Below are 25,732 nucleotides of genomic sequence, written 5' to 3' on the forward strand. Positions count from 1 at the left end.
TTGATCCAACAATGGAATTGAATATAATTTTAAAAATATTTTTTGTCACTTGATTCAGATTTAACCCTTCACACCCCAAAATCAGTATGCATACTGTCCATACCATTCTCTATCCATTTCCAATGGTATGGACAAAGAGAAATTGCTTCATAATCAAGACCTTGTTGTATAATAATAATAATAGTAATAATTTATTGATTTATAGTGAGCCTTTTAACATACCAGTGTGGGTGGTCACTTCCTATATTCTCATAAACTTCATGTTTAGTTCAGTTGTGATAGTGTGTGGAGAAATTAGTTGTTTGTCACTCTTTGAGGCTGAAGGGTTGAAGTGTAGGGATGATTAACAGTCTTGGGATGTCAAGCGCATTTGATTAAGTCTGTCAGAGCTAAGGAACTTGGGAAAGGATCTGGGCCAAGTTGTTCGAAGGCTGATCAGTGCTAACCCTGGGTTAAATTTTAATCCAGGGCCCAGTTGTTCATAGGCCAATTAATTTTAACCCAGGGTTAAATTTAATCCAGGGCCCAGTTGCTCATAGGCCAGTTAATGTTAACCCAGGGTTAAATTTTGAGCTTGGTTTCTTTATTCCTTTGTTCGAAAGCCTTTATTGTATTATTTCATCTATTCTTTTTAGAACATCCAAAGAATGTAAGCAAAAGGATGAGATCTGACACCCAAGACTATCTTAATCCAGCTTTGAATAGACCAGGCCTGGTTTCTATATTTTCTGTTCAGTCATCAGACTGTTGACAAATGGAATTAAACTGAGTTTTCTTTTAAAGTTTTCAGATCTAAATTTAAATTTCACACCAACTCTGGGTTATCTTAGTGTATGTTTGAACGTCCTGGTCTAAGGGGTGGCAGATAAATGATGAGTTATGATCCGAAGACATTGACGACTGAACGGTAGCAAGTCATTTATTTATATCATCAAAATCATGACAATCAAACCATCAAGAAAAATATAGAGACATACTTTAATTTCTTTCGGTGGTTCATCTTTCAACTGCTTTGCTTTTAGCCATTATGGTGTGGGAGCATAAAAAAAATTAATTAAAATTTGAGCGCTTCTTCTGCTTACTTGGGTTACAAAAACGACTAAATCTTTCCAAGGAATAAGTCACTGTGAAAATGTTAAGAGAAAAGGATGAGAAGAAGGCAAGAGAACTTGTTTTTGATATTAGTCCAGATAACAGGAGAAATCTTTATGGAACACGAAAAATCCAGGAAACGAAACAGAATTTCGAAAAAAAAAAGTTCATTCCAGACGAGGTTTCTTTGCTTTACCCAGTAGCTTTTTCATGGTACGTTCACAACGGGCAACTTTCCTTTTAAGAGCTTTCCTCTGTTTGCTTAACCCTTGTTGCTCGGTTGTAAAGCCCTGAAACAAATTCTCGTTTTTTACAATCTCTCCCTTCACAAATTCTATCTCTTCTTGCAGCTGTTTGACTTTCTCTCTCTGTTGAGTAATATTTGATTCTGTTTCCATCATTTGTGCCGCCAGTTTAGGAATTGTACTCTCTACTTTGTCAAGTTTATTATTGTACTGCGCTATCACCACTTCGACCACGCCCTTTTTGCTGCACGCATCCAGTTCGAGCCCCTCGGTTATGAGAAACTCTAGGAAAGAGTTGTCTGTGATGCATTTCAAAATAGTGCTTTTCTCGTCTGAGGCCTCGTCATCAGCGTCCAACGGTTCAAGTGACTCGGAATGGATACTTTCAGTGCTGGCCGACGCGAGGGAAGTAGCAGAAATAGTACGATCACTGTTGCGTAGTGGGCTTAGCACAGGCTTGTTTAATATGCCATAGGAGTACACCTCCGTGTATCTTGAAGACTCTGAGATTTGTTTTTTAGGGGGGTTGGGTAAATCCCGAGCTGTTGACTCACTAGTAGCCTTGGCCTGGGAAGAACTAGCAACCTGCTTGCCGCGGCTGGTCCCCAGGACTTTGGAAAAAGTGGGTTGCTGCTTGGAGGCAACATCGTCTTGATGGCATTTGTTACTGAGAGTAACTGGTGACTGTGATGGGATTTGCGTGTTATGCACGTCCAGAGAGCCACTCTTTGACACTGGAGAATCAAGTAACTCAGATTGGTCAATTTGTTCCACCTGTGTTCTTTGAGCTTCGGGTCCACAAGACCCCTCGGCTGAAGAGCTTTTGCCCTGACACGACCCACTGTTACTTTTTTCGGGTTCATCGAAGCTGCATGCAGCAACCTCCACAGAGATTAAGGCTGTCCGCTCCTCAGTGGGAGATGCGACTGTAGCTATGTCCTTAGTACTGCTACTTGCGACTTTGTAATCATCGGATGAAAGTTTGTGGGTGAAAGGTGCTTTGGGGTCAGACGGCTCACTCTCTATGCCGAGGGTAGGAGTTTTGCACTCCCCAGGACGTTTTAATGCAGTGTGGAGTGCGTCTCCATTTTCGGATGCGTTATTCCACTTGATATTTTCCTCCAAATCTAAGTTCACGGTGGGCTGAACAGTCTGAGAGACGAACATGACTTCTGCTTCAACTGGTATATTAATCACACTGTCATAGGGGGATATGACCGGATTGGATTTCTCGGATAGGCTGAGAAACGAAGGGACATCCATTTGGGAGGGCTTCCCCAAACTGCTGTCAAACGAAACTGTCAGAAGATCGTGCCGCCTAGAGTTTGGAACCGTTGGAGAAGAGGTGTCTTGAAACACTGACCCGGCGACAGTCTCTTGTGACACAGTGATGACTTCATCGGAACCATTGTCCTCTTCTTCGATAGTGTGGGTGATTCGTGGTACATCGTTATCAGAGATGTCAGTTGGACGATCTCCGTGTATGGTCGCGGGAGGTTTTTCCCTGATGGTTGAAAATTCCTCCGAGTCCCTTGAGGTGCTGGGAGTTGGTGTCTCGTTGTCCGAGATGTCCGATTCTGAGCTGATCGTGATTACACTCTCACCTTTGAATGAAATAGAACGATGGTTATTTAAACAATCACCATTTTGAAATAGTTTTGATCAGAATAAAGGCACTAAGCTTACCCCAAGAAATATAGAAAAGGCATTAAATAAAATGAAGTTTTAGCATTCAGTCTCTCTCCTTCGAGATGAAAAGGGAAAGAGTACGGTCGCTCTGATTGGTGGAATGTCAACCAATCAAAACCTTATCAAATATGGCGAAATGACATACATCTTTATTTAACTTCTTGTCTTTAGTTCTCTGAGCTCGCTGAGAATATCAAATATCTCTGTGCGGCTAATCCTTTTTTTTCTAAAGGACACAATTTTAAATTTCTTCCTATCTCTTACTTTTCGCCAAAAATTCCGGGAAAACTTGCGTCGCTTTCTTACGATTGCGTTCCAACGCGATGCCGGGGACAGTCTGGTTCTCTTTGTTTACTATGGATGGTACTTGCCCAGGAAAGAAAATCTTCAGAATTTGTTTCATGGTCTTGAAACCGTAGGCATAATCTCGCGCTAAGATGTGAAAAATCGTATCTCCTTCATTGTTCTGTGCATTCAAGCCCTCTAGGGTTTCGGTCCTTGTGATTTGTCCAGCTTCTTCCATCTGCAATACCTGGTTCACCATACTGCTCATACAGAATTGGTAAAACGTCGCACTTTTTCCAAGCCGGTCATTTCGTCGATCATTCCAAGTATTCTCAGCTGCAGCATGAAAAACTGTATTTCCATTGTTGTCTTGGACAAATATGATCTTTGGATCACTATCAGTTAAAGCAACCAAAATTCGCTCAAACGCTTTTCTCCTGTTTTTAATGGGCCCTAAAGTTGACGCCACTTTCAAGCCTCTTGTCTGCAAGGATCCCGTTCTGAAGACGTACTCGACAGCTCCATGCAGGGCAGTCTCGCCGTAAGAATTGAGAACACGTGGATCGAAGTTGTCCTGTAGGAGAGCTTTCACCAGACCTGCCTTGCCGAATGCAGAGGCAAGGTATAACAGGGGGCATCTCAGATCTTCTAAGGGATCAGGGACATTGCTATTGCGATCCCAGCTCCTGCCGTATGATTGAATGCATTCCTTCAGTAAGTCGGGAAGTTCGTCGGATTTTTGCGAACTATCCAAGCACAAAACGGTGACTAAGTCGTGATGTTCGATCTTGCAGTTCTTGATACAGAACGGAGTGTGATACTTTTGGGAAACCATTGTACAGATTGGAGTGATAAAGGAAAGCGAGCGCGCGCTAAATAAAGCACACAATAAAGTGATTAACTGATTGATGACGTAGTTTATAGACGTTTCTAGTTAAGCAGCGGTAAATTGTATAATTTAATGATTCGATAAACCAAAAGAGATAGTCATGATCACTTGTAAAGCATCACTTTGATTTCCAAATATTTTTTTCTATTTGTTGAAGCTGTCTCATACAATATTTCACACACTTAGTCACTTGGGACTTTCTATTGCGCGTTTAGAGAGAGTTTTCAGCAGTGGATAAAGTACGTTATTCCCTTTTCGTTGTTCTTGTCTTTTAGCATTCGCTTACATCTCGGTTGAAAGTGCGGCGAGAAACTCTAAAGGAAAAATTAAAGTGAGGCAGTAGCCTTGAATGATTTACTAGTTTCCTAAAACCTCAGTCTACATTGACTCGGACCGCTAAAACTTCTCAGGGTTAACCCGGGCGCGCAACTCTTTCCAGTCTCCACTCATATTTAGTGTGGCTGCTCTTTTGTTGGCGGGGATTGTTTAAGTTCTTCAAATTAACAGCGACTTTCAAATGGAACGATGACTCCAGAAATTGTGTTTTATCTACGGAAGACAATGGGTTGGCCAAGAGGCCTTTGCTTTAGCCTTCACAGAACTAAACGACCCACAGAGTCGTAGTAACAAAGCGTCACTACAGGAGTTCAAGGTCAAGAAATATAATTAAACAGTTTCCCCCCCGGGCTATTATTGGCTTGACGTGTTCGTTGTGGAAAATTACTTGTTAACGTTAGACATGGCTAAAAACGGTGTTGAACTAGAATTGAAGGATGCTGAAGAAATGACAGGAGAAAAGCTGAGGCCCCCGAAAACCCAGCGTCCCAACTACGAGTCATTGAAAGAACATAACGATAACAATGGTAAGTGCTCCATCAAAACTCAGAGTTTTCGCACAACGAAGAGTTCATGGAACTTTGGAGACCGCCTTCGCTTTCGTTAGTGTTATTTCTGAAAATTTTTTTAAGGAAATTATTAAACCAATTGATTCTCGGAAGCTGTCAAGGAAAAAAATAACGCTATTATGATTTTTTTAAATTATTAATATACATTCATTTATTTACACGAGCAGTTTTTACGTTTAAGGGTGAACGTTAGCCTATTAAGTTAGGTAAACTAATCACACTAATACAAGGTTGACTATATCAATGTTAAATTTAGATTCCTTACAGAACATCTGACCGCGTCAGGTCATCTTTACTTGGTTTTAAGCCACACTGTTGAGATCCGCAACTGAAATTAATCATGCAAGTGGGCTAGCTTCGTTTTGCATCACTAAATGTGTTTATATGTGGCATATTTATTGGACAATTTTGTAATGTTTCTGACAAGTTTTATCCTCATCCTACCCCTCTTTTTCATTATGTCTTAAATGAGAGAGAGAATGTGGTTAAGAGCTCTAGGAATTAACCCAAAACTCTGGTCAGATTTATGGAGTGCCCCTCCAACACATGCAAAAGACCTTAATTAAGCAAACCATGAAGGTGACGGCAACAAGAATTCCATCAATAAAAGATTCAATGAGCACATCAATACCTCAGCAAGTGCGTTTTAAAATTTTGTTCATCTCTCAGCTGTCCTCTGCAAAACATCAACTTGAAATCACTAAATTTGTTCAATCAGAGAGAGGGAACCCTGGTAACAAATGATTTATGTTTCTATTTGGAACTAACTGCTGCTCACATATCTTATGAGGTCTGGCGTTGTTAGAGCTAGAGAGTAATTACATTCACCCATTGCTGTCCTGATTGTTTAAGGTCCCTATGATTTACCTGTTGACTGAGCGACTGGATGGAAGAACATTTGGCTTGAGTTTGTGAAGGATGAACCAAGTGGCAAGATCTGTTCATCCTGACCAAGAGCTATTTTGATTTATGACAACTGCTCTTTTCTCTTTCTTCTTTCCCCCTTCCTTCTCTCAGCTTCCATCTTGCATAGCTGAAAAGCCCTAGTACCATCTCATACAGCCCTCATATGGGGTTATATTTATGATGTTTTTTTGTAATGAAAGTGTGAACAAGGCTGTACGGGTGAAATGATGATTATTCGTCTCACTTCTTTTGCCGATGAATATGTCATCAGACTTTATCTCTTTTTCAGAATATGTGGAACAAACATTCACTTTGTCAGAAGCTGTGGAAGCAATTGGAATGGGAAAGTTCCAGATCCTACTCATTCTTATGGCTGGCTTTGTCAATGTAAGTTTGCATTTGTAGCCACAGTTTATCTTTCATTGAAGTGAGATTTTTTTTCAGGATATAGAAATGTTTTGAGAGCACTAGATAAAATGTTTGATTTTCTTTCATTTTTTCTTTTAGGATGATAAGTGTATAAAAATAGGAATATATAAAGAAATAGGTGTCTAAAGGATACTTACCATCAGTTTTAGAACTTTGCTGTAAGCATGATTTTTTTTATGTTGTTTAGTATGTTAAGAGGGGCACCTGTATAGTAGAGTTAATTCTACATTAATTCACAATTTCCCAAACCAGTTGTATTATGATTTTACCTAACATATTTATTTTTTTAGGATCTATTACGATAGTCTGAGACAAGGAAAATAGTAGATGGAAACTTAAAAGGAGGGAAACATTTGAAGCAGGAGATTTTGTGATTACAATAATTTTAGATGGAGGAAGTAATGTGTCATAAGAAGTGATAGTACTCTGTGTCTTATTGTAAATACTGTTAAGTTATGTTTGTAAAGAGTATTTAATGACAACTGAAAAAAAAAAACACAAGTCTAAAAGTGTATCCACTTTGTGGAATTTTCTAACTTTTAGATGTGTGATTCCTTGGAACTCTTGTTGCTTGCGGTTTTAAGTCCAGCAGTACACTGTCTGTGGCATTTGTCATCATGGGAAGAGGCTTTCATTACTACAGTGGGTGTTCTTAATATTCGAGACTCCTAACAATTATAAGAAATGTGTGGAGGACAGTTAAGAGAAATGATACTTCAATCTCTAGAGTGAAAGAGTTAAAATGTACCCTCTCTGTATTATTTCAATGTGCTTTTCCCACAATTTGAAACTTTTTATTTTTGTTCTGTAGCTTTAACAGTTGTTTCTAATTGCAATTACAGATTGTTTTTGTTGGTATGGCTGTTGGCTGTCCTGTGTGGGGCTGGTTATCTGACAATTTAGGACGAAAAAGTGTAAGTTAACATGGTTGAGTAACAATGTCGCAACATTGCTGCTTTGTAAATTTCGGATTAATGCATCATATATCAACTTTTGAAATGTTGTTTACTTTCAGATGATTATTATAAGTGCAAGCTGGCTCTGGTATTTTGGTTTCATTAGTTCTTTTTCACCGCATTACTTCTGGCTTGTTGCATTAAGATGCTTGGTCGGATTTGGAATTGGTGGTATACCAACAATGTAAGTCAAAGTTTGAGTTATGTCCAACCAGTGGGAGATAATAAACCAAACAGAAGAGAACTGCCACATGAACATAGAATATGAATTATATTCAAAGGCCTGGTTTATGAATCATTCAAATCCAAGAACTGGTCCACTAGTTCGGAGGTTTTTTATTTAATTTAGAGTAGTGGTTTTGTACGAGACCATTAATTTTAACGAATGGATTTGGAAAATCTAAAATCAAGAATTAAAGGACTGTTACTCTTTGCACCCGTAGGTACACACTTCTAATTGAGTTCCTTCCCATTCATATGAGGTCATACATCATCTTGTGCCTTGCTGTAAGTATTTTTTTTTTTAATACATAATACAAAGTGAAGTTGTTTGCTACCTTCAGCAAAGTATCTATTAACAAATTTGATGTGTGTTTTAGTGTTTCTGTCCATAATCTTACAGAATGAATTTTTTATTTATGTTAATTACATTGTCCATCAGCGGAGGTCAAAATGTCTTCATAAGAACATCAAACTAAAACACAATCTCACAGGGAAAAGATCTAAGTGGTAATTGGTGATTTACTCCTGACTCTGGACTTTTTTCAAGATGATATTGGATCAGATTTACCTATCCACTCTAGCTCTCTTAACCCTTTCACTCCCAAGATCGCATTCAGTACGTAATTTTCTTTACTGTCTTTCAGAATTTGATGTAGGATCAACTAATGATCCACTTATCAGTATTTTTCTTTATTCTCAGCACTTGTCTGCTTGATGTGGTATTGATATTGTAAGGAAAAATTCTATCTTGTTCTCTCATGAGAGTTAAAGGGCTAAGAGATAACCCGTTGTTACTCTCTTTTTGCTTCAGGAGGCAATCATAAAGCAATGCCTTGCTACAATGTACTGTTAAATTTTTGCAAGCCAACAAAAATTTTTCATAAGCTGCACTACCAGATGAGAAAAAATTCTGAACCCAATGGAAAAAATGGAAAATAGAAGTGTATAATATTGAAATAGGAATGAAAAAAATCCTTTACCATTGAAATATGATTAATTTAATTTAATTTACTAATTTACTCCATTTTCACTGCATTAATTTTTGCAGTGGGGAAGGACTAGAAAGGAACATACGCACCATTCGTGCTAGTCCACCCTCCCACCCATCCCACCCCAGGGGAGGACATCCATCACACAGTAATCTCGTGTGTGGGAAATTAACGTCTCCTACCCCTAACCCTGAAGGAGACAGGACCTCCATTTATTCGTCCCTATCCGAGAAGACTAGAATATCTAACCATTTCTTGATGTTATAGAAAGGTAGCAAATTCTTCTCAATTATTTTAAGACCCTGAGTGTTGGTCCGGCCAGGGCTCGAACCCTCGACCTCCCGCACAGCAGTCCAGCGCTCTATCCATTGAGCTAACTGGGAGACGGTTAGCTATACTTACTGAAAGTGTTTTTGACTGTTTCCAGTTTTTCTGGGCACTTGGATCAACTTTTATGGTAGTTGTAGCGCTTATTGTCATGCCCACACGTGGCTGGAGGTGGATGACGGCTATTGCGACAATCCCTGTTATTATATTTATCATTTTATGTAGGGTAGGTGAATGTTATGAGTAATTCCAAATGTTATGATCCACTTGCTATTCCTTGAAACAGCTGAGTCTGTTGTAACAGTTAATCTTTGTATATCTGAGATTTTGCTCTAGACACTCCTTTCACCAGATTTGTTCCATTAAGACTTTATTTTATTCAGACCACGAGCTAGAAGTTTGAATTATTATTATTATTTTTTATAAGTTAGAGTACTGATATTTACTCTAAACAAAGTTTACATATAAATTAGTCTGTCATAGGATAGAAAAAATGGGACTGGCAATACACTTTGCTGACAAGTGAAAAACATAAGTTGTATGACTAATTCAACCATGGTATTAGTTTTGAATTATCATTTTTTTAAAAGTACGATGATTATGCATTGTTTTGCAGTAATTAACTGGAGATATTTGTTCCTTCCTAGTGGTTGCCAGAATCACCTCGGTATCTGATTACTGCAGGTGAAAAAGAGGAGGGAATGGAGGTATTGAAACGTATGGCCAGAATCAATGGCTCCAAGCTCCCACCAGGAACTCTTAAAATTGAGACAGAGGTACATATTCTCCAAGAACCATTTATACAATAATAATGATTGGTTATATCCAACATGTTTGATAATGATGATATGGTTTCCTCTTTTTTCACTTATGTTTTTTACTCAATTTGTTTTCAGACTGCTGAACAAGGGAAAATCCAAGTTCTTTTTAACTCAGAATATAGATTGACAACCCTTCTTCTGTGGCTAACTTTGTGAGTTAACAATTTTAAGTTTTATTCTAACATTTTGATTTATTTGTTGGAAATGGTTGACAGGTATCTATGAGAAGACACACAGGGCTTGCTCTGTAAGTATCCCAGAGAGCTTTATACAATTCCTTATAATTTTATTATAAGGAATTGTATGGAGCTTTTTTAGTGTTAGTCGTGGCGCGGCGGGTGTTGTCATGTATGATCCTTGCGAGGATCATATGTGACAACACCCACCGCGCCTCAACTAATGCTAAAAAAACTCTACAATTCCTTATAATTTTATTATAAGGAATTGTATGGAGCTCTCCGAGATACTTACAGTGCAAGCCCTGTGTGTCTTCTCATGAGTGGACCAGTTTGAAAGAAAGACTAATCCAATGTATTACCTGTGAGTTAAAGAGATTTATTTTATTTTCTGGTTTTTCTGTTTCTGACAGGTTCACTTCTGGATTTTTGTACTATGGTGTTGTGTTAATGTCAGCGCAAGTTCTTCAGCAAGTCAGACCAGATGAGAGTATATGTGATAGAGGTTTGTTTCTTTGATATGAAGATTGAGACATAGAAAGTCTTAGAATAATGACTGACAACATCCAAAGGTTCACTTGGTATGACCCAAGGATTAAGTAACTACTATAGAATATCTAATCCATCAAATATTTTTGCTTGTGGTGGATGAATGTGGATTACTTCATGTTTCTCATCACCTATTTCATCCCCCCAGATAGCAATAGCACGGTAAAAACAGTTTCCATCTCCTCTGACAACTAGACCACTGTGGGATGTCGATTTCACATAAGTCTTATGCAAGGAGGGAACTTAAATCCTTAAATCCTTAAAACCTAACAAAGCTGTTGGACTTGATAAGCTAAGAGCATGCCTGTTGAAGGATGCTTCTGACATCATCGCCCCAATACTAACTGGTTTGATCAATAAATCCTTCAGTGATGGAGTGTTTCCTAGAGTCTGGAAATGTGCAAAAGTCATTGCATTATTTAAAGATGGAGATAAGTCAGTAAAAGATAACTATCAACCAATATCAATCTTACCAACTATAAGCAAGATCATAGAGAGACCAGCACATTTTTAGTTAAGTTCCTTTTTGGAAGTAAACAGACTATTATCACAATCACAGTTTGGCTTCCAACTAAAGCGTTCAACTTCCACTGCCCCTAATCGACTTTACAGACCAAGTCCTTGAAAGTATGGACAAAGGATGCGTGACGAGAACAATGTTCCTGGACCTTCGCAAGGCGTTCGACACTGTCGATCATCTGCTCCTCATCAACAAACTCAAGTCACTAGGAGTAGCAGGAAAAAGCTTAGAATGGTTCCGCTCATATCTCACTGGTTGAGTTAAAAAAACAATGTGTATAAATGCATTGTCCCCCCCAGCTAAAGTCACTATGGGAGTGCCGCAGGGTAGCATTCTGGGACCATTGTTATTCTTGGTATATATTGATGGAGTTCAATCTGAACTGCGGCACTCAAAGATGACTATGTTTGCTGATAACATGGCATTTTATTGTCATGAGAACTCGCCAACCAATTTGCAATCAAAGCTTAATGCAGACTTGGCAGCTATTTCATCTTGGTTACATAATAGTAAGCTGACACTAAATGTTACTAAGTCGAAGTTTATGGTCATTGGAGGACATAACAGATTGAGTCAATTCAATGACTTAGCCCTTGTAGCCAATAATGATCAACTGGAGAACGTTACCAGATTTAAGTATCTCGGAGTGATCATAAACCAGCATCTTACTTGGCATGACCATATTGAACAGCTACAAAGTAAAATAACAGAGAAACTAGGTGTGCTAAAACGAATCAAGCATCTTCTACAAGTTTATGCAAGGAGGATCTGTGTGTCAACAATGGTCATTCCTGTTCTCAAATATGCAAGTATCATATGGGGGGATAAAAATAACAAAGTTTTGATGGATTCTATTCAAGTTCTTCAGAATAATGCAGCTAAGCTAGTAGTGGAATGAGCGACACATTCCTCTTCAATTCAAGCACTTCTTGATATGAACTGGATCAATCTATCATCCAGAAGATCAATGCAATGGTGTCTTTTTATGCATAAACTTATAAATGACAGTGAAAGAAACAGTATGATTACTCGAGGCACAGACTATCATAGCCATAACACTCACTCCAAGGAATTTATTAGATCTGTTAGATCAAACACGAACTGGGGTCTACTCAGATCTGTTAATAGCTACTGTGCATTGACAGACTGGAATTCCCTCCCAGAAGACATGAAATGTCTACCCTATGATGCTTTTAAAATCTCATTTCTTAAATATTTTGAATTTTAATAGGTTCTGTTAGTGTGTAATCTCTTGCACATCGATTTTATTATTTTCTGTTCATGTCATATTTTAGATATTTCATAATTTAGATATTTCATATTTTAGATATTTCATATTTCTTATTTCAACCGTGAGTTTTTACTTATTAAATACATGATTACTTATTTTATACATTGTTAATTTTGAGGGCCTCACTGAAAACTGCTATGGCAAGCTGGGCTCCCTCTTTAAATATTTGTTATAAATAAATAAATAAATAATGGGTAGATTTTAACACATTTTTCATGGTTATTGAATCAAAAACTTACACTTTCCCCAGATCAGCTCCGATCCTTTTTGTAACAATAGTGGTCCCAAAGACTAAAGAAAGACGCTAAAGGCAATAGATAACAGGTTTTAATGGCCACCTCAGAACAACAACTTGAAGCACATGGTTTTCTGTGCGTCACGTTACGCGAGACCACAGGCATACCATGGCACTTTTTGATAAAATGGCTGCGTAAAGGTGCCAAACTCTCTCCAAAATTGTTTTCTGGAACTTCAAAACAACTTTTCACCATATATTTCTTTGTAACAACTTGCAATGTTGGGGGATTCAATTACTGGCAGCTCATTCATCAATATTAAAGTATCCGCTGAAACTGGGGAATAGCCAAGGATGTGCCCCAAAGGATATCACTCGACTATTTTGTGTTTTTTTTCTTTTGGGCATAATTCATTACGATTGTCAGTTAAAGCAAAAGCATCTAATTCAAAAACTAGAAAATTATATAATACTGGAAACTTATTCAGTGGATTAATATATAATATCATCAGACATTTTGCTCATCTTTCTGGTAGTGGACAATATGTTCAACCATCTAGGAATTGCTATGGATGGAGAGCTAAGAATCAGAAAAGCTCAAAGACAAGATTGTCGACAGAGCTTTGCAACAGAGCTGTGCTAACATTTTGTTGTATTCATCCTCAGATTTTTTTCTTTATAATTTTTTTTAGAGAGTTTGTCTACTGCTACTGTTGGATGTGGCTGCCAACTTCTTACAGTCAATGATTATATGAACCTTCTTTGGACAACAATAGCTGAGTACCCTGGTAAGTCCATAATCTCCTTCATCTCCCCCTCTTTCCCCCCCTCTTTCCCCCCCTCCCTCTCCCCTGTAACTCTCTACTGTTGCAACATGTAAAGTTTACTCAGTATTTTCTTACTACCTTGTGGTTACTTTCTAATTCAGCTGCTAGTACTGAGTAACTAACGGTTGCAACCTTCTGACTTCTAAAGTTTAAAGTTAATGTAACCATTTGAGTCTGCTCTTACTCAGGGGGGCCATACTTATGGAGAATCGCTGTTTGTTTTATGTTGGTTAAGTATGTAAAAGGTTTTTTTTTCTCTTTGTCAGGAATATTGTTTACGATGCTCTTTATGGAGAGGCTTGGTAGAAAGAAAACTTTAGCTGGAGAGTTCTTTATAATAGCTGCATGCTTGGGACTCATGTTTATTTGTACTGAGAGGTAAGCTATGTTTTTACAGTTAAAATGTATGATTATGTAGCTTGGTCTTAAGGACTCGTGTCAGCTTTATAATGAATATGGTACTCCAGTAATCTATTAAATGTGTGTTCCAAGCAGTGCATTTTCTAATTATAGAGTAGGGAATGGATGGAAGATTTGTAAGTTTAAAAGTGTGATGATAAACATGAAGTATTTTGAAAAGATGCAGCAAGTAAGGGCACGAGTCAAAACTATAACCTAACCATTTCCAGCTCATATTGTCCACCATTTCTGCCTTTAAATTTTTAACCTTGTGTTTCTGTCAACAGAACTTTATTGCTGGTACTTTTATTCTTGGCTCGTGGGATGTCATTAGGTGTCTTCCAAGGGTTTTTTGTTTATGCCCCCGAGGTAAGGCTCTTGTATTTGTTATATGTGCAGATTGTTTATGCTGCCAATTGTTGCACATGTTTGGTAATGAATAAGAAATGCACAGACAAGCAATGGAAATATTTAAGGCATGGTTTACTATTCCTTGAGCTGTGTGGTATATTTCCTTAGTCAAAATTTTCACGTGGAATTTGTTTCTTTCAGTGGAAAATCTTACTTTCATTTTTTTTTTTCTCAAGGGAAACTGTGGAGGGCCATTCTATGATTACTTTGAGGGGATAATTATTTTTTTTCCCCAGTTTGATACTTTTAGTTGAATATCCACCCTCTGAGGATGGGTGTCTTCAAAAGATCCAACTGAAAGGAACAAAAGTTTGGAAATTGTGTCGTTGTTTCGACATTTAATGTAAAATTTCTTTTCTGGTGTCTAAAATGGTATTATTTATTGAAAAGGAAGAACAAAAAAAGGTTTCTGTACAACTCCTGTAGTTCCAAAGGTAAACTGTTTCAGCCATTGTTTTTCTTTTATCAAGTTATCATGTACAATTAAGTATGGCATCTCACTGAAATCTTGCCAGAAAACAAATATCAACAGCAAGCTCTTGAGATAATTTTGAAGTTTGTGGTTTCTTACATAATTATATCAGGTAACAGATTTATTTCCTCTACAAAACCTTAATGTATTTGATTATTTTGGTCGACATCAAATTAAATTTTTTTTTTGGAAAATTCTCAGCTGCAAGAAATATATCCAGTTTTTCTTTAGACACTTGATGTAAAATTTCTTCTCTGTTGTTTGTCTTTTGGTTTACTTTTAGGTTTATCCCACAGTCATCCGATCATTAGGATTCGGGTTTTGTTCTACCTGGGCTCGTATTGGAGGAATGTTAACACCTTACATAGCTCAGGTAGGGGACGGATTAATAGAGCTGTCATACCCAATAGGCCCCTTGGTTACCAACCAGTGTTGAAGCCTTCTGTCCCTTCCTGTCAGTTGAACAGTGACCTCCTATTTGTTGGTGCTAAGCTTGTCAGAGCAAGGGGTTCTTTACCAATTTCTTTGGATATCCATCTATTTCAGTTGGTGACTGATAGATGATCATTTGACTCCTTTTTAACTCAAATTACCAAGTCGCAATTTATTCACATTTGTATCTGATAGATGAGAGTGTCGTGCAAGTTCACTGCGCACTAAAAATTTAATTTTAAAACTACTTTAACCCTAAGAGTGGCTTGCTTCTAATTTCTCCCCAAAGTGTCTCCCTCGAATCAACTGTAAAAGTCGCGAGTGGGGCTGTCAATAAGTTTGAAAGTAGATGACAAATAAGAAATACTGGCAGTCATCGTGCATGCCATGTTGTTTAATCAGATTACATGCTAGACTGGGAACTATTCAGTTAAAATTTCTGCAGCATTCCATGAATCTTTTAAGCAAATTTTCAAGAAAGGAATTGATTTACACTTCTAAAATTGTTTTTGGCAAATGATGCATTCAGTTCCACCAAGTACTGCCGAATGGCCTCTGTACAAAATTTTGTTTGATGGTTTTCCAATAATAGTCAGGGTTTTTGTCAGAGCTCATGATAAGGTGAAATGAAAGTACGGTAGCTGGCTGAGGATGGCAGACTTCCCAGCTGTTTCAGCATGAGAATAAAGGAAATGATCAACAATTAAAGAAGCTCCTGATTGTCAAACAAATTCTCCTTGTCAGTTCTATGGGAAATTTAAATAGAACAGTGAGGAGAATACAAATGCTGATGTAAAGGGTTACAGCCTGATTTGAGTGTTTTTTTCTCTGTGTTATATGCCGCAGGTATTGCTGCGAGTGTCATGGAACTTGTCTCTGAGTGTTTATATATCACTTAGTGTGATGTCTTTAGTGGCTACACTACTGCTGCCTTATGAAACCAAGGGACGCCCAATGCAGGTGGGTGCATCTAAATGTCTCAAATTCCATTTTTATTTCTTTGATTCCTTCTCTTACTTTCAGCTTTTTGATATATAGAAATTGTTTGCAGTTCAAAAAGAAGCGTTTGGTATTTCTTGAGTTCTTGTAGTGCTTTATGGAGTGGAGGTGATTCTGACACACTCCTCTTTGTCTTCCTTTTTTTTCTTTTAGGAAATGTGACAAAAATGAATCTACTCCTTCAGAACACTATAGTTGAATAATTAGTAGTTTGATTTGAAAAATCATGGTTTAATTTCCAGTAACACTCAATTTGAACTTGTACGATCAGATGCACAGTCAACAGTAGTTTTAAAGGTGTTGTAAGTTTCTAAAGAAATTGTAGTGCCGTGTCAGTGAGTGGAGGGGGGGGGGAGGGGTTGGGGTATTGTAAAATAATTTGGTTTTATCAACTGAGTTGATAATGTGAATTGGCCATCATAAAGAGTTTGTAAAGCGGACATTTGTTTGTCACTGACTCAGACTTTGTTCCCATAACTTTGAGCTTGCGACAGCAAAGGAGAGCTCAAAAACATCAAGTATGGTTAATATTTTTGGCTCATAAGAAAGCTGAATCACATTTGACTGTGACAACACTCTGTTAAATGAAGGTCCACAACTAAAGCAAGGACTCTGTCTTAAGTTATGTATAAGCCTGCTAATATTTATTGTTATTGTCATGAGGAGATTAAATTAAGGCGCTATAAGCGATATTTAAATGTAATGATAATACTGAGGTAAGAATGATTTGCAGAAAAAGATATCAGTGGATGCTATAGAATAGTTTAACATTATTAAATATTATATCAGCATTTTTGTCTCTTTGTATAAAAAAAATTTTTACCTCTTGAAGTATTTCCATTCACTAATTGCTCACAGATGATCGGTAGGCATCTGTCACTGGCCTTATTATTGGAAAATTGATAATAAATTATTGATTATTAGGTTATTTAATTGTAATTATTTCTTGTGGATTTAAGAAGTTTTCAAGTTGAACTCTGTTGTTTTCAACATATGTATGCATAAGTTAGTTTTAAATTGGTAAGGGTAATCAAAATTTTATTACCTTTTATAAAAATATGGTGTAGCAATTATAGTCGAATTCTCTTTCATTTGCAGTGTTACAGATTGAAGGATATTTAGAATACATTATGATTAACGGAAGGTAGTTTTCGTGAAACCGTGGACTAAAAAAATATTTATCGGTATATTTGAAATGCAAAGATGAGTCAACTTTCTGGTGAGGTTTTTGTAAATAAATATTGGTTGAATAGCGTTATTGCTGTCTTTTTTTCTGTTTCATATCTGAATTGCAGATTATGAGAACTGACTTCTCTGAACCGTGATTTTTTTTTGTCGTTGAAATTAAAACATAGCCACTTATAAATTTGCATTTCAAAGCAGGAACTGCACGTTTTCGCTTAGAAACGTCAAGAAAAAATTTTATGAACAAATTACAGGTAATTAATGTTAAATTATTCATCTTTGCCAACGAGCATGGCGGACAACTGTGAGCCGTTAGCGTGATAATGTTATTTTTGGCAAAGAGCTCTCTTACATCAGTGTTTTCGACTTTGGAAGGGGATAGTATGTTTGGAAGAAGAATTTCGCAGGTACACGTGGAGTTCTGACTTTCAAATAACTCAGTTTTGGACTGATAACCGCCAAGTTACACGTAGACGTGACATGACCAAGAAAGTCAAGGATTTGGAAACAAATACTTGAAAGGTAACAGATTATACTGTATTCTTCACGTTTGTTTCTGGTGAATGGTTAATGTATTTTGTTGGCGACAAATAATTTTAGTCCATAGAAATAACTAGTGGTTTTAGATGAATGGTGGAATCGATCATCTTCGTTTGCATTTTGGGGGGTGTGAGGTCAGAGCAGGAGGGGGAAGAGGGGGGTTGTGGGATAGGCTGGGATCACTTCTTTCTCACCAAGTGAAATGTTATCTTTCGAAAAGTTACAAAAACATAAAACCTGACACTAGTAATGATGAGTCTTTCTTAATATTTACCTCAGAGAAATGTAGGGGTCGCGGGCGGCAATTGCAGGCTTGCAGAGGGTAAAAGAAAATATTCCTCTTGCAAATTTTTTATGCTTTTAAATTTGATGAATTTCTTTTGTTTTTTATCAGTCTTTTTGGGGTGGTAGTAGCTTCTGTGTTAATACAGTTGGGAATAAACTTAGCTGTTAGACAGGGATTATCAGCGATGGGATTGTTTCTCACCAACGCTTAATTTTCTTAACCAGACCTGAAAATGCTATATTACTGGGAGGGGTACTTATGTCAAGGATGGAAAACCTAGTTATTATTTTTACAGTATTAAGTTGTTTGGTCTGTAAAGGTACATATAGCATACGGATTGGTCTGTTAATGTATATATAACTTGAGGATTTCGGTGGAAGAGAGAAAATTTTAGAGAAAATACTAGTATTTATATTAATTTCCTCAGAAAAATACTTGCAACTAAGTGATGAAATGAATTCTAACGATAAGGATTCTCTTATCCCTCGCCCTATTGACACGTCTGAGACTGTACTTAGCTTTACCTAATTAACATTCTTTACTTGGCCAGCTTTAACAATCATGTTCTCTTGTACAGTTGGAACTGTTCACGAGGAGATGATCAGATCTGCTGAGCACAGGAAAAGATTTGGGATGCATTTACTTTCAACGGTAAGTTGGTTGTTTTATTTAAGCAAGTATTATCGTACGAATATATCGTTATTTAAGGGAAGCTCCTTGTCAACTGTTTTATGTGGGTGCTTTTCTGGGCAATGAGTGAACGAGAACACTGAAATTTGACCCCTTTAGCTTGTAAGTTTTGTTTACTCATTTGAGGCCATCAAGACTCGAGAGATCTGTTTCTTTCTAATTTACTCTTCCAGTTCATCTGTTCGCATATTTTACAAAAGATAAAGGATTCTCTTGAGACCTGAAATGGTAAACAAAACATACAAGGTCTATAGGTGGTTTGCAACCAATCTCTAGAGACACAGGTAACAATGGTGAAAGGAACAAATGCTGGTGGACGAACAAAGGAAGCTAATGAGATATCCATTGTTTACGTCCACCAACATGGCGGCCATGACGTAACGTTCAAACCACCTATAGTTTCTTTATCCGTTCTGTGAATCTAGCAACTTGGTTATGTAAGTGGAAAAAGAGATGTTTTCGAGTCTTCAGATGAAAAACAGACGGTAACAGGGCTGAAATAGTATTATTTGTTAAAAAGGAAGAACAAAAAAAATTACTGTACAACCCCAGTAGTCCCAAAGGTAAACTATTTCGGCCATTGTTTTCTTTTAACAAGTAACCGTGTGTATAATGAAGTATGGCGTTCCACTGAAATCTTGCCGAAAAACAAATATCGACACCAAGCTCTTGAGATAATTTTGAACTTCGTGTTTTCTAACGAAATTATATCAGGTATTATTTCCTCTACAAAATCTTAACGTTTCTTATTATTTTGAACGACATCAAAGTCAATTTTTCTTCTGAAAAATCTTGGCTGCAAGAAATAAATCTAAACGAATATAATCGGAAAAGATCAGAGAAAAATATTTGAGGCAACAGTAACCTGAGAATTAGAAAAAGAAAATGTTTATGAAGTCATGTTGCTCGCTGGGTGGAACTTAATTAAATTTAATGCTAGAAATTGAAATTAAAAGGCCAATTAGAAGTACGCAATCTTTATGCGGTAAACGAGTCTGGAGGAAAACTATCAGGGTTTATTTACTGCGTATTGAAGCTTTTACGGAGCACCATATTTGTGCACGTGCAGAACAAATGCAAATTTTTGTAAAACTGTGTTCTAAGATTTACTGTTTGCTTTTAGCTTGTACTCTTACTTAGTTTTCATGTTATGGTTTGCTTCCATGAATTTATTTGTGCCCAGAATTAATTTTTCATCTGTTCTTTTTTCCCAGTTCAGACCGTGTTGTTTCATGTCAAGCAAGACTCAAAGACAACCACACATTCGACAGACTAGTTCCAGGCGGATATTTGAAACGAATTGCAGCTAGGATTGTTGATTGGTTATCCAAAATTTCTTGCATACAGTTTCATTCTTTGAGGACAAATTCGCCAGATTTTATTTTAAGGATTGTCATGAAAGTTCAAGCCGGTTAAATTTTGGAATAGATTCAGGAATAAAGTCGAATTTTTTATTTGATTCTTGCTCACTAAGGTAACCCCTGTTCAGAATTTTAAATTTTCCCGCCAAAAAACTTAGGTAAAAATGCATGCGCTGTATTTTTATTTGGTATTAAATAAGTCAATAACTCATTGTGTAGTGTTTTATTTTCTAATCTTTCTTTTCGTTCTCAAGATATCAGTCAAACAATACAAGTATTTTGTCATTTCATTGTTTTATTCTCTCCTAATATTCTTTAATTAGATAAGTGATTTTCCGTTAAATAATCCAAAACGTGTCAAGAAAAATGCGTTTAAATATGTACTAAGACTTTTGGCGGGAAAATTTGGAGCAATTTGCACAAAATGCCTTCCTCTGAATTTTTCCGTCAAACTAGATATGAACATCACCTTGTGCAAAATTTTTTCACACAAAAACTATGAAACAGCCCTTCGTTTTATTTTTTTAAGATTTGACGACTTTTTCTCCGAGTAATTAGTCTTTGAATTTGTTTTTTTTTTTTGCACAAGATGATAAACTCTACTTTTACAATGGGAAAAATGGCAAGCTTTCTTTTAGTGCACTGCAAATTGGCGTGTTTTAGAACTCCTTTTTTGCCAATTTTAAATGTCGACTTGAAATTTTACGCGTAAAGCTCAATTGCCATTTTGCTATAAGACAGACATTTTTCAGCCATACGGTTTTTGTTTAGTTTCACAGGACATTTGACGCGAGCTGATCCATATTTGTAAATAATAAATTTGTGTTGGAGTTAAAATAATTTTGAACTGCTTTCTTCTCCTTTCAGTGTCAAAGACTCAGACAATCAATGAATTTGTCGAGTCAAATTGTATTCTTCACCGAGAAGTTCCGATTTCAATCTTCAAACTTTACCTACAGTCCTGTGTTGCATTAACTTTTGGCTGAAACATGTCTCTCTAAGTTGCAAGTAATATGATAAAACCCTACGACTAGCTCAAAGTCCTTAAAGAATAGTTTTGAAGGAAACATTTTACGCGAAATGTGACCATCCACGAAAACACTTTGAAATGGGTTGTACAGACCATAATTAAGTCGCAAAACATCAAACAATTCTATTCAGGTCTTCGATTTTTACTCCATTAGTGAAATTGAAATTAAAATGAACAAAAACAGGCACTTTCCAGACAAACTTCGATGGGAAACACTTGTGTAATTTAATTGTGCCAATAGATCAGATTCTTTCAAACAAAGCATTAATTCTTAAGCATCGTCAAGTTGGAGCTTTGTCGAACAGACAATTTGATCCCCCTAGTTTTCAAGTACGTTGGGAATTCCAGACCCAAACTAAATTCGTGAGTAACTTTTAACTTGAACTGATTAAGAATCCTGCTTCCTTTTCCTCGAAAAATTCCTTCAGTCATGATAAAATAAATCTTGGAATGCGTCATCTTCTGTTTCAAAGTAATATTAACCTATTTCTTAATAGTCAAATTTAAACTAGAAATTCTCCTTGTTTTTTTTTGTATTGTTTTCTTTCCTTCTTCATAATATTTGCGAGTGGTCTGTATAACGTCATATCAACGCTGTTAAACGAAATTTATTTTAGAATACTCTGAGCCAGACAGAGGTTTTATACACTAAACTAACAAAACGACAAGAGAACGTTGACAAGTGAGCTTTACGTAAATCATTCGAGTTTTATTTTGTTTTTTAATCAATAGCTATAAGACAGTCACTGGTTAAATTTGTGAGTGGCAGTCGAATGTCGGTGACAGTAACTGGTCAGTAACTATCGTACATTGTCGACTCTAGAATTCAGTTGATGGTTACGGACGAGCCCACGATATCTGGTACAGACATTGCAGCGTAATCAGTAGATTTCAAAAGTCAAGTCAATATTTCGTCCTAGGAGGTTGTCGTCATGGTAAAAACTTGAGAAAATATCAAGGTATTTGTTTTCGTCAGATTAATTTCCCAGTTCGTTGTAAATTACTTATGCTCGCAACTGTAGACTCCGAATAGGCAAAGCCTTGTGTAAAGTCAAGGTGTAGGAGAGTGCTTACTGAAGTAATCTGTCGGTATGTGTCAGGTTTCGTAAACCGTTGTCGGTCGCTGTTTGGAATGTAGTCTAAAAGTTAATCCCATATTGTATGTGGTCGTTGGATGATGGTGGGAGTTTCGTTATAGTAAAGAACGTCAAATGTATGTACGTAGCGTTACTAAGCCAGTGCAAGTCATGTTCAGTTCGTAAATAAATAGCTATTTTTTTACGTAAACAGAATAATTTTTGTTACCGATGTAAGTTTTGGTTGCCAAGTGTTCTCTTGTCATATTAGACAGTAAGGTGGCACTGATTAATGTATTGACACAATTTTATGAACTTGCCTTTGGCTTGTCTTCTTCGCGCAAGGTGGTGCGTAACGTCTCAACAAATTGCCCGTGAAATGATATTAGTTTTCCAAATAAAAATTTTTTAGTTCCGAGGAAATTGTTGCCTTGTCAGCAAAGGCCACAGCCTTTTTCAGAACGTTTTTCAGTTCCTCGGAAAGATCTATGCTTGTTTCAATATTCAGATTTTTCTTGACAGTACCTTGTTTTTTACAGTGCCACCTTAAAAATGTCTATTCTAATGGTACTGATGACTGCAGCTTGCACAAAGGAAAAAGCTCAAGAAACTTAATTTATGTGTTTTTTAGTTGGTTGTAAAGCTAAAAAGATCGCCACTCAGACGAGCTCCTTGGATCTACCCTCTCTCCTCGAGACTGTCGAGTTGAACTCGTTCAATGAGATCACCCAAGGCTTAAAATGTTTTGTTTAATTTTGCTTGATCTTTTTTTCTTTCTTGTCCGTTTTTCTTTTTAAGAGTATAAAAAATTGAATTTTGTGTAGAGCTGCAAAATCTGTACCACGGAAAAATGTCGTAAATATGTAAATTCTTATCTTTGCAGAGTTTCCTCTACTCTCAGTTATTGCACTTTGTCCTCTTGTGTTCTGACTTTATTTCCCGTTTTCCTGTAAACAGAAATAGGAAAAGATTTAAAGTAGTCATTTATCTAATTGTTGTAAAGCTTTACAAGTAATCTGCAATTGGCAAATGGCTGTTGGAGCGCGAGTAAAATAACTTGTAGAGCGAATGGTACTTCAGACGCAAAATGAAGTTCTTGGTGGCAAAGAGGAGTATAACCTATTTTAAATACTTTTTTAACAAGACTTCTAAGAAATTTTCCTACGCAGTTCCTCTGTGCGTTAGGAATAGCAATCACATCAAACGCACGTGGCTGTGTTGAACTTTGATGTGTACACAAGTCAATCCTTTTTCATACGAATTTCAGATCATGGCTTAATTAAAGGTAGTTTCACCCAAAATATAACCAGTCTTAGTTGTATCTTTAGAACACAATTGGTTGGTTTTTAATTACGAAAGAAATAGAGCAACTTTCTCCTGAGAACGGCACAAAGTCAGAGACGAAGCTTCAAGCGATCCGTAAGCGCACGTGTTAAGAAAGTTTGGTTATTTCGACTGCAGTTTGGGGAAATAAAATTGAAACCAATAATTTATACGAAAACGAAACTCACCTATGAATGTAACAAGGTTGAGTCGTTTCGGCAGCTTTCAGACTTCAAGCAAACTTTTGGTTAAACTTTCCTGCACAGTAACCCGTCTTCGTCCATTCACAGGTAGTTTGGTTTGACACAAACTGTAACGTAGAACATGAATATGGATTAGGAAAATAAACCAATCACTGAAAAATGCGTTTGCACGCCCTTTTAGTATGTAAATGAGAGCCCAGGTAAAATAAAACCCACTTGCATGTTGTAATCGGTGGAAAGCTTGCATTAAAAAAAAATAATAATAATAAAAACCAATTCTAATAGGAAACGCTCTGGGAAGGTTAGCGGGGTTAAGAATACTACACAATCCAATACTAAATATTTGGAGTCAGTATCAAGGAGTTATGGGAAATAAAGGAAGAAACAACAGAGAAAATACTTCGTGCAAAAAAATTGTCAAGGTTCCGTGGCGTATGGAATATCAAGGAAACGGAAACTTAAGCATTTTCTGGTTTGAAAAATTGGTATGCAGGCGTAAGACCGGTAATCTTACAACTTCTTTAACCCTCTACACCCTAACATCAGTATGCATATTCTCCATACTGTTCTCTTTTAATTTCCTAAGGTGCTGACAAGGAGAATTTATTAAACAATCAATAATCTCTTTAGTTGGTGATCATTTCCTTTATTCTCGTGACCTTGATGTGTGATTCAGGGGTTACAATGTATAACGTAAGGAGAAATTAGATGTTAGCCGTTCTAAGGGGCCAAAAGAGTAAAGAAACTATATTTAGAATATAGAAAGAAATAGAAAGAATACCCCAACATTTTCCCGGAAAAGAAATTTACTGACGATAGTTTCTGAGTACTCGACTCAGAGCAAAACGATGCACCAAAGCCTTTTGCTTTTAGTTAAGTTGTAGATGTTTCCCAGAATATGGCAAGCAGGCTGAAATATTTTGAAATCGTGATACATGCATTACGTTAAAAAGCAAAAAAAAAACATCTTCTCCTATCGCGATGCCGGAACTTGAGCTCAGAACAATTTGATCTAAAAGCTGGATTCACACCATTACGTCACAAACACATATGATCATTAACAGCTTCCTTATTTTGCTAACTAGCTGTCTTCGCCGACTATGAACTAAAAAAAAAAGTTTTTCAGGGTTTTAAGTAAATTGTACCAACTCCATAAATTTCTTAGTTTTTATCATGCTTGGATATAAAAACATTAGTCATGGAAAATAAAGGAGTTTATTAAAAAGCAGCATCTAAGTACTTTTTTCTGTTGAAGCATATTAAAAGAATAAAGGCTGATAGTTTCTAAAGAAACTGTTTGGGGCTGCGTCGGTGGGGGTAACGAAATAATTTGGATATATTAACAAAGTTGAAATGGTAAATTGGCCACCGCAACGATTACAAAAGCTGACGTTTCGAGCGTTAGCCCTTCGTCGGAGCGAATAGAGGAATTGTGGGTTGTGCGTGCTTTTAAAGGCAGAAAATGGAGCTACGTTATTGGTGGGAACATGGCAACGAGAAAAACAAGAACAAAAGAACACTAGGCTAGCGTTTTTTTTTTTTATCTGAAAAGTGGCATTTTCTCAGTCTCCCCACCCTGTCTCCCTCTTGATAAACCAGACCAGAGAGGAAGGGCGACAACTTGACGGGATCTCCTTGGTAAGGCAAACGTAGTTACCAGAATACAAGAAAGAGTCTTAATTTTGATCTGCTCGTTGACTAAGCAAAAAAAACAAAATGAATTATAAGGACCCAAAGGAGATTATGGTAAGGGGGAGTAGTGAAAAAATAGGGGGAAGGGGTGCAGGTGAGGAAAGGACATATATCTAGGGTGCGAAGCGGAAGACAAATGCAATAATGCATTAATCATCAGTCAACAGTGGTTAGTAATAAAGTGATAAAAAGTGGGAAACGGAAATCAAAAGTGCCGGAGGCATTAGCCCTTAATCCCTACCCCTCCACCCCGTACCCCTCCACCCCCCACCCCCCAACA

General features: G+C 37.0%; 2 protein-coding genes and 1 long non-coding RNA gene across 4 annotated transcripts; 1 reads left to right on the forward strand and 2 right to left on the reverse strand.

Annotated features, from left to right (window-relative positions):
• Positions 1–901: 901 nt before the first annotated feature.
• LOC111345239 (uncharacterized) lies at positions 902–4,199 on the reverse strand. The gene is made up of 2 exons (XM_022952520.2): positions 3,291–4,199; positions 902–2,941 (listed from the first exon to the last, which is right to left on the reverse strand). Exons 1-2 carry the CDS (start codon positions 4,144–4,146, stop codon positions 1,260–1,262), a joined length of 2,538 nt encoding a protein of 845 aa, XP_022808255.2. The 5' UTR covers positions 4,147–4,199; the 3' UTR covers positions 902–1,259.
• A 447-nt stretch (positions 4,200–4,646) lies between these two features.
• Positions 4,647–17,324, forward strand: LOC111344868 (synaptic vesicle 2-related protein). Of its 2 annotated transcripts, none has more exons than XM_022952134.2 (16): positions 4,647–5,063; positions 6,301–6,398; positions 6,984–7,082; positions 7,283–7,354; positions 7,456–7,580; positions 7,840–7,903; positions 9,035–9,160; positions 9,582–9,710; positions 9,831–9,907; positions 10,345–10,436; positions 13,219–13,314; positions 13,620–13,731; positions 14,040–14,121; positions 14,919–15,008; positions 15,914–16,027; positions 16,220–17,324. In XM_022952134.2, the coding sequence occupies exons 1-16, from the start codon at positions 4,940–4,942 to the stop codon at positions 16,226–16,228; spliced, it is 1,509 nt and encodes a 502-aa protein (XP_022807869.1). In that variant the 5' UTR covers positions 4,647–4,939; the 3' UTR covers positions 16,229–17,324. The 2 variants fall into 2 exon arrangements, with proteins under 2 accessions (XP_022807869.1, XP_088598931.1); XM_088742805.1 differs by having other exon boundaries at positions 5,036–5,063; positions 6,301–6,598.
• A 2,880-nt stretch (positions 17,325–20,204) lies between these two features.
• Positions 20,205–25,586, reverse strand: LOC111344859 (uncharacterized). Its single transcript, XR_002696206.2, has 2 exons — positions 23,746–25,586; positions 20,205–23,181 (listed from the first exon to the last, which is right to left on the reverse strand). It is a non-coding gene; the product is annotated as an uncharacterized LOC111344859 (long non-coding RNA).
• Between the last annotated feature and the right edge of the window lie 146 nt (positions 25,587–25,732).

This window comes from Stylophora pistillata, chromosome 13 (assembly GCF_964205215.1).
Source record: "Stylophora pistillata chromosome 13, jaStyPist1.2, whole genome shotgun sequence".
Classification (NCBI taxonomy): domain Eukaryota; kingdom Metazoa; phylum Cnidaria; class Anthozoa; order Scleractinia; family Pocilloporidae; genus Stylophora; species Stylophora pistillata.

Bases quoted from the DNA above. Each gene is read 5' to 3' on its own strand.
- LOC111345239 (XM_022952520.2), bottom strand. From the start codon at position 4,146: ATGGTTTCCCAAAAGTATCACACTCCGTTCTGTATCAAGAACTGCAAG. The intron at 2,942-3,290 runs GTAAGAGATAGG...TTTCATTCAAAG, and splicing joins CCCGGAATTTTTGGCGAAAA to GTGAGAGTGTAATCACGATC.
- LOC111344868 (XM_022952134.2), top strand. From the start codon at position 4,940: ATGGCTAAAAACGGTGTTGAACTAGAATTGAAGGATGCTGAAGAAATG. The intron at 13,315-13,619 runs GTAAGTCCATAA...TCTCTTTGTCAG, and splicing joins AACAATAGCTGAGTACCCTG to GAATATTGTTTACGATGCTC. The intron at 14,122-14,918 runs GTAAGGCTCTTG...GTTTACTTTTAG, and splicing joins TTTTTGTTTATGCCCCCGAG to GTTTATCCCACAGTCATCCG.